Raw genomic sequence first — 8923 nt, 5'->3', positions numbered from 1 at the left:
GGTTCGTGCCCCGGTCCGGGAAGATCCCACATGCCGCGGAGCGGCTGGGCCCGTGAGCCACGGCCGCTGAGCCTGCGCGTCCGGAGCCTGTGCTCCGCAACGGGAGAGGCCACAATAGTGAGGGGCCCGCGTACCGCAAACAAACAAACAAGCAAGCAAAAAAATATATATATATATTTGACAAGGAAGGCCATCAGAAGAAGAGGAAAAGGGAGCAGAACATGTGACCCCAAAATATGCCCCTTTGGCATGTGAATTATTTTGAGCTGAAGGCAATCAAGACCCAGCCAACTCAAGAAAAAGTTTTACGTTTCCCTTAACTACCTAAAAGAGTTTAGATAGGGGGCCTGGCTCAGAGAGAGAGAGTTCTTGCCAGAGATGACTTTCATCTGAATGACCTATCTGTGTGGCAGGGCAAACGTCTAATTACCAAACATCTGCTCTTCTTATTGTCCTGTGAATTACCAGCCCCCCAACCCGGCTTTGAAGCCCCAGGCCCCCTCCCATTCCTCAGCTCAAGGTGGCATATAAGCCTCAACTGTCCAACTTGCCCTTGGGTCTTATATTTTTATGGAACTCCTGTACATACAAACTTAAACTTGCTTTTCTCCTGTCAATCTGTCATAAATCAATTTAATTATTAGACCAGCCAAAGAATGTAGAAGGGTAGGAGGAAAATTTTAACCTCCAACCAAGAGAAAGAGGCAGAAAATTTGCCATCAACTACCGTCATCTTTCAAAAAATAAAAATAAATAATAAGGGCATGTTAATAGCAACAATCAGAAAGAAAATTATTCCAGAATAAAAAGAGCCCTTCATAATGAATAAATTTGGATTTATGCAAAATGTGTCCCATTGTCCTTATTTTTATCATTTTGCTGAGGACTGAGTAGATTTCATTACGGTGCGACATCTATCCCAGGCTGGGCATTGAAAATATTGGCTTTTCTTTCCTTCAGCTCTATCCTAGAGAGAACAGTGCACAGAGGAAACATATGGCTTTTGTTGTTCAAGTATAAATATGATTTTTTTTATAGTTCTCTGTAGAAGAAATGCTTTTGAGTCTTCCTTATGAAGAGTAAGGGGGAAAAAGAAAAAGCAAAGCAGGCAGCAGAGAGAAAGAGCTTTTTCACTGAAAAAGTGTTAGAAATGCCAGCTAACACCTTTGATTACCCTGGAAGCAATCAGTCACGGATCTTACTAGAAAGGAGAGTTAAGTAAAGCTTGGAACTGCTGGAGGCAGAAAAATAAGTCACCTAAAGGCCTACACGTAAGAGTACAGCTCAGGCTGAGTTACATCGCTGGTATCATACCCAAGTTCTTGAATTTTATCAAGGAAAAGCTATTGTGAGAACACGTAAGGAAAAAATGTAGGTTTATATTAGTGATGAAGAATGTTTCTAAATGGATGACTGGTTTTGGTGTAAGTTGAAAGTTAGGTTTCCCTGTAATAACCTGAAGGAAGACTGCTTCTAGACGTCTCAACTTGAATAAGGCAGAGCATGCATGAATAGACTTTTTGAGTCTTCTTATTAAAATGGAAATTCACAATTGTACATCTGAGTAGAATGAGGCCAGTGCTGTCATCTTGGATCAGAGGCCAAGCAGTTGCCTGCTTCTAGGACGCCTGTTTCTACCTGGTGTCAGTGACTTCAGGTGTGGCAGTCGTCAACCTCTGAAGCCCCGAACGTGTTATACAGGAGTCAGGGGAGAGCTTTGTGGAAGCCTGTTCTTCAGCTTCCAGTCCTCCCACGTTTCCCGTCTTCTTTTAGTTCAGGTGGGTGAATGCTTAAGGTAGTAATTAGCATATTATGAAAACGCTGCTTAGAGGATAATTTCTTTTCACCCCACCTCCAGATGGTGTTTTTTGGCTACATGGTATTCAGCATCCTCTTTGGCCTCTTGGCTGGCAGATATGGCCGCTGGAAGGTAGGTTGGCTTTGAATTTTCTTTTGTGTATTCTTTTGTGCTGACATCACCACTGCTTTTCTTTTGTGGACATTTCTCTGTCAATACCCAAGTTAGAAAGTACGGAAACATCCTTCTCTGACACCACATGCCTGAATTCCAGGCTTGTCTTCTTGCTTTCTCATCCTTTCCCGAGATACCTGTCCCCATACCTGGTCCCCATAGTCCAGGTGTACAGCTGATGGATGAGCCTAGTTAGAACATAGCAGGTATAATGTGAGAATTGCATGTATAAACATAAGCAGTTTCACATTAGTTAACTTGGGTGTAGCTTTGAAACTAACCCACTTGCTTGATGTCACACATGTATTGAGATTCAACATCAAGACATAAAACTATGTCTTCTGATGATGAACCCAGGTCTCTCTTCTCTTCTTGTCTGATTTCTGGTGGTGAAGACCTCTCTAGGTGTAAATACAAAGGGAGAAGTCCCCCACAAAACAGTAATAGGCTTGGATGTATGTTTTGAAGTGCACAAAATATCATAGATTCTTACAAATTAATATGAAACCACAAGTATTTCAAAAAAATGTGGAGAGCACAAAAAGGCATTTTACAAAAAGAGACATACAAATGGTCAAGAAACCTTGAAAAACGTTCAATCAAAGGAGTTATTAGAAGCAAAATTACATAGCAAGATATCATTTTTTCCCTGTTATCAAAGCCATATCAACCACCAAATCCGTAAGGAATTTTTACTTTTCTTAAAGAAATCTGCAAGTGTCTAGACACCCTCACATACAATTGATGTAATTTTTCTGACCATCAGTTTGGTAGCATAAGCCAAGAACCTTGAGAATACCCATTCTCCTTATCTGATCATTTGTCTTCCAGAAATCTAGACTGTTTAGGTCATCAGAGAACCACAAAGATTTATGCACAGACATTGTCACAGCTGATTTTGATAGAAAATGTGAACCCACTTCAACATTCAACCAGAGGGGAAAGGTTTATGCGTTATATTACATGGATTATAGTATGTCTTTTCACTGGAATATTTTGCAGCTATTAAGGTTATGTTTTCCCTTCTAATCAGTGAAAATAGGATAAAACGGTGTTAATAGTATTTTCTCTGGGTTGGAGAATCAAAAGTGATTTAAATATTTTTATTTCTTTTTCTTTTTTCCATATTTTCTACTATAAACTTATATTGTCCTCACGATTAGAGAAAAAGCAAATCCTTACATTTTCTCCTTATACTCATTCCAGCACAGTGCTTTGTTGTGCTCCCAACATCCCTGTAAGCAGGGAGGACAAGTTTCTGCATTCTGATTTACAAGTTCAGGTTCCAGCCACCTGTGAGGGCGGAGGCTGTGGGGAGTTTTGAAGAATGGTCTAAACTCGGAAGGTCTGGGCTTTCAGACAATAAAATGATATGGATTGTATTGTCTGATGATTGTGAGTGATCAGTAAGCTCGCTAAAGATTAGCTCCACAGAGAAGCAAACATCTGGAGGAAACTAAAAGTCACCTTCAGAAGTTAGGTTTGCTTCCTGACCTTCCATGGGGGCAGGTCCCATTAATGTCTCCTTTTATTGCTTCAGATTTTGCTCGTCTCGTTCCTGTGGGGAGCCTCATTCTCTCCCTCGTACATCTGGTTTGTCTTCCTGCGGACGATGGTGGGCTGTGGCGTGTCTGGCCATGCCCAAGGGTAAAGACATCACCTCGAGGACCCCAGAAGGAGATATGTGAACACCCAGAGACACATCCACTTAGTCTGTTAACCACGTTCACTGTGGTTAATAGACTAAGAGCATCAGTAAGTTGCAAATCTATACACTTCACTTGTGCTAATCATTTTTGAGTTTTGCCCCCCCCCACCCCCGCAGTAATGGCTGCTTATTCCACGAGGAGCTCTTTGCCCATCAAAATGATGTTTGATGGTGAGGCTAGCAGGGTGCTAGATTGAGCATGTGTTAATTTCTTTGTTCCTAAGGCTGATCAGCATTTTTTAGATAAATAATATTTTGTTAGACTAAATGCTAACAAAAAGTGCCGTACGAGGTAGGTAACAACCCAGACACAATCCATTAATTTCTTGAGAATTTCTGGAAGACTTTAGTTTGACCATCGGCACCTGTAACATTCAGGAATAACTATTTTAACGTGTCACAGCCCTGTAACTGAAGACTGTGTCAAAGTGAATTTGCAGAGCAGGTGAGACAGATTGAAACAGCTATGCTGCTGCTTGTCTTTATTCTGCCCTGGGATAGGTGTGTAATGCCTCATCGTTCAGGGACATGAAAGTCGTAATGCTAAATGTTCAGCAACTTGGGAGCCTCCCTTAAATTAACAAGGCTCCTTAAGCTATTTTCTCCTGGGTGCCTTGGAGCAAGTTGCCCTTAGAATATATTAGGAGATGTCAAAGCACCTAATTATTACCCTAATGTGTTAGGGAAAGAATCGTTCTTCTCTGGGGGCATAAGTTAAGCATCACTCTGTGCTCTGGAGCCCTAAAGGCGGAGAAGTTAAGTAGAATTTGAAAACATCCCTTAGGAAGCAGCTCAGTAAATATGTTAAAACTCCAAACCCTGGTTCATAACTGCAACAGAGAAGAACAATTAGAAAACAGATGAGATATAAGTCCATTTGTTCTCCTATTCAAAAAATGAATATGTACTTAATTAGAAACCTGTGCTTTGACTGTCATCATTAGTTGGAGAAACTATTTGCTTTCCCTTGGGTGTATTTTAATTTCCCACATATGTTTTAGAAAAGGGAATCAGGCTTGGCAAAATATTTTGACAGTGTTTCTCTTGGTGAAAGAAATGAGGCTAATATCTCTTAAATGGTTGAAGGTTTAAAATAACTTTGGGAATAAAAATGTAAACAGAAGAGCACTTGGAAGTTTATTTTATATTGTTCTCTTACATGGGTTAAGAATTGTATTTTGGTGTATGATCGTACAGGGAAAAATCTCTCTTCTGTTTTTCTTTACACACTCACTCAATAATTCTACTAATGGTTCACTTCTGACACCAAACGTGTGGATTTCTTTACATGCCAACCAACTCTCCAACACCAGCTGGGTGTCCTATAATTCCATTCAATTCTGACCCTCGCTGGAGTTTGCGTAGACCCTGCAGGTTTAGGGCTCAGTCCCACAAGACTGTCCTCCACTTCAGACACCAATCACAAGTAGTAGGTCCCCAGGTTACCCACGACTTCTGTCTGACTTGCTACAAATTAGAAGTTCCCACAAACTCCTCAGGTCCAATCATTTGCTAGAGTGTCTCAGAGAATCCAGGAAAACAGTTTACTAATTGCAGATCTATTACAAAGGATATTTTAAAGGAAACAGATCAATAACCAGCTGAGGAGAAACACACATGGCAAGGTCTGGAAAGATCCCAAGAACAGGAGCGTCTGTCCCCGTGGAGTTTGCGGTGCACCACCTCCCAGCACATAGCTATGTTCACCAACCTGGAAGCTCTCCGAACCCTGTATGTTAGGAATTTTTATGGAGGCTTCGTCACATAGGCATGATTGATTATTAACTCATTTTCCAGCCCCTCTCTTCTCTCCAGAGGAGTGGAGGTTAGGGCTGAAAGTTCCAAGATTTTAATCATGGCTTGGTTTTTCTAGACCAGCCCCCATCCAGGGCTCATCAAGAGTCACTGCATTAGAACAAATGATGCTCCTATCACCCAGGAAATCCCAAGGTTTCCAGGTTAGCAGGAACCAGGGACAGAGACCAACACACCTATTTCTTACCATTTTACAGTGATGAATATTTATGTTTTTGAATTCTTTATCCCTGTGACAAGAAAAATTATGATTTTTTAAAAAAAGTTATTTGGTTTTATAAAAGCATGATTGTATTTTTCCCCCTTCCTGTTTAGGCTAATCATAAAGACTGAATTTTTGCCTACAAAATATCGAGGCTATATGCTCCCCTTGTCTCAGGTAAGGTAAAATGGGAATTCTTCTGATCAGTCTTCTGATCCTGTAGGATATGGTGTACATGGTGTTTCTTCTGGTTGGTTGATTTTTCTTTGATTAGCATACTCCTATTACTTGGTACCAACCAAAGAGCATTAGGGATGCTTGACACCAGAAGTCCAATTCCAAGGTTTTCTGAGCCAGGATGTATATCATCCAGCAGCAGCATTTAGAACACAGTAACCCCTTCCTCAGGAAACAGTCTGCTGGCTGGTTTCACTAGAATGACAGAAGCTCAGGAATGCATCTGGGATGAACATTCTCTCCCCACTGGGTCTTCAGTGGAGGGATACAGCTACCACCCCTTTTAGAGTCTCCCTTGTGGATACTCCGGTCTGCAATTCCATAACTGGCTCATGCCTGTGGGAACTTCTGTAATTGTCTGCTCCCAGCTGAGCCATTTATCCAGGTGAGACGGTGGGGATGCTCCCCCACCCTCCTCAGACCCCTGCTGGCTACTGACTAGAGGTTTTGCATCCGGAAGCAATCTAGGTGCCCTTGTACCATCTTTGATGTCATCGTTATCCAAAAGCCCTGACTTTCAGAGCCCAGGAAAGTGATGACGCTTCCCACTGAAGCATTATATGTTTGGCAATAAATAAGGCAGTAGGAGAACATTTTAAATTTTATGTTTAATTTTTCTGACACTAAATTTAGGCAACAAAAAGAATTAGAAAAACCCTAATAAATATTGAATGCTAACTCTACATTCTTCCCAGTTTTCTTCTTCTGATCTTTGTTAAGATGAACACCCATACTTTCAATAGTCAGGGGTTAGATTTTACACTTAATGTTATTTAATGGGCATAATCCTGTTCAAGCTCATCTGTGAACATTGTCTCTTCCACCTGCTACTCATTCTTTGTCATGTTTCCTGGTTATGCCTTCTCCTTGCTGGTCTAACTTTCCAGGTCTCCTGGGGTCATCTACTGATAATTGAGGAGTCCAGTGGTTTTAGCTATCTATGTACCTATTACCTCCCCCAAATTTATCTACAACCAAGAGCATCTCCTTGAACTTCAGACCCAGATGGCCAGTTACCTGATAGCCACTTGAATATCCTGCAGGCTCCTCAAATACAACATTCATAGACCTGATCTCTTCATCTTCGTCTGGATCCTCTTCTGTCCATGTTTCCACTGTCATTTAATAGCAAGCTCTGTCCCCTCAGTTTTCTGAGCCACACATTCAAGAGCTGTCCTGGACCCCTCCCTTTCCGTCATTGCCATTCAATCAATCACCAAGCCCCACTGACTCACCCCCTATTAGTGGACCTACAACTGCAGTGTCCATCAGCAAATCCTGTTGCCTTTACCTGCAAAATGTGTGCCAAATCCATCAGATAAAATTTTTTTTTTTTTTTTGCCATTTCACTACTAAAATCCTTTTCAACGCCACATCACCTCTTACCTGATCTACTGCAATGGCTTATTACTGGCCTTCTTACATGTTGCCTCTTCAGAAAGATCATCCCTGATCATTAAAAGTCACTCTCCATCACATTACTTTCTTTTTTTCATAGCCTTATCACTTTCTGAAATATTCTTTTTTTTTAAAATAGAATTCTTTGGTGATGAAATAGTCACCCCTTAATTAGCCCCCCAAAGGGTCTTTTTTTTTTAAACATCTTTATTGGAGTATAATTGCTTTACAATGGTGTGTTAGTGTCTGCTGTATAACAAAGTAAATCAGTTACACATATACATATATCCCCATATCTCCTCCCTCTTGCGTCTCCCTCCCTCCCACCCTCCCTATCCCACCCATCCAGGTGGTCACAAAGCACCGAGCTGATCTCCCTGTGTTATGTGGCTGCTTCCCACTAGCTATCTACCTTACGTTTGGTAGTGTATATACGTCCATGCCACTGTCTCACTTTGTCACAGCTTACCCTTCCCCCTCCCCATAGCCTCAAGTCCATTCTCTAGTAAGTCTGTGTCTTTATTCCAATCTTGCCCCTAGGTTCTTCATGACTTTTTTTTTTTTTCCCTTAGATTCCATATATATGTGTTAGCATACAGTATTTGTTTTTCCCTTTCTGACTTACTTCACTCTGTATGACAGACTCTAGGTCCATCCACCTCACTACAAATAGCTCAATTTCGTTTCTTTTTATGGCTGAGTAATATTCCATTGTATATATGTGCCACATCTTCTTTATCCATTCATCTGTTGATGGACACTTAGGTTGTTTCCATCTCCGGGCTATTGTAAATAGAGCTGCAATGAACATTTTGGTACATGACTCTTTTTGAATTATGGTTTTTTCAGGCTATATGCCCAGTAGTGGGATTGCTGGGTCATATGGTAGTTCTATTTTTAGTTTTTTAAGAAACCTCCATACTGTTCTCCATAGTGGCTGAACCAATTCACATTCCCACCAGCAGTGCAAGAGGGTTCCCTTTTCTCCACACCCTCTCCAGCATTTATTGTTTGTAGATTTTTTGATGATGGCCATTCAGACCGGTGTGATATGATATGTCATTGTAGTTTTGATTTGCATTTCTCTAATGATTAATGATGTTGAGTATTCTTTCATGTGTTTGTTGGCCATCTGTATATCTTCTTTGGAGAAATGTCTATTTAGGTTTTCTGCCCATTTTTCGATTGTGTTGTTTGTTTTTTTGATATTGAGCTGCATGAGCTGCTTATAAATTTTGGAGATTAATCCTTTGTCAGTTGCTTCATTTGCAAATATTTTCTCCCATTCTGAGGGTTGTCTTTTGGTCTTGTTTATGGTTTCCTTTGCTGTGCAAAAGCTTTGAAGTTTCATTAGGTCCCATTTGTTTATTTTTGTTTTTATTTCCATTTCTCTAGGAGGTGGGTCAAAAAGGATCTTGCTGTGATTTATGTCATAGAGTGTTCTGCCTATGTTTTCCTCTAAGAGTTTGATAGTCCTTACATTTAGGTCTTTAATGCATTTTGAGTTTATTTTTGTGTATGGTGTTAGGGAGTGTTCAAATTTCATTCTTTTACATGTAGCTGTCCAGTTTTCCCAGCACCACTTATTGAA

General features: G+C 40.7%; 1 protein-coding gene across 1 annotated transcript in view; it reads left to right on the top strand.

Moving 5' to 3' along the window:
• The window catches only part of SVOPL (SVOP like), a 77759-nt gene that overhangs the window by 6391 nt on the left and 62445 nt on the right, over positions 1 to 8923 (top strand). The window contains 3 exon segments of the mRNA XM_007466659.1: positions 1859 to 1930; positions 3513 to 3619; positions 5811 to 5874. Of these exon segments, the coding sequence (XP_007466721.1) occupies positions 1859 to 1930; positions 3513 to 3619; positions 5811 to 5874 (243 nt within the window).

This window comes from Lipotes vexillifer, unplaced genomic scaffold (genome assembly GCF_000442215.2).
Source record: "Lipotes vexillifer unplaced genomic scaffold, Lipotes_vexillifer_v1.1 scaffold71, whole genome shotgun sequence".
NCBI lineage: Eukaryota > Metazoa > Chordata > Mammalia > Artiodactyla > Lipotidae > Lipotes > Lipotes vexillifer.
This window is presented reverse-complemented; position numbering and strand designations above follow the sequence as displayed.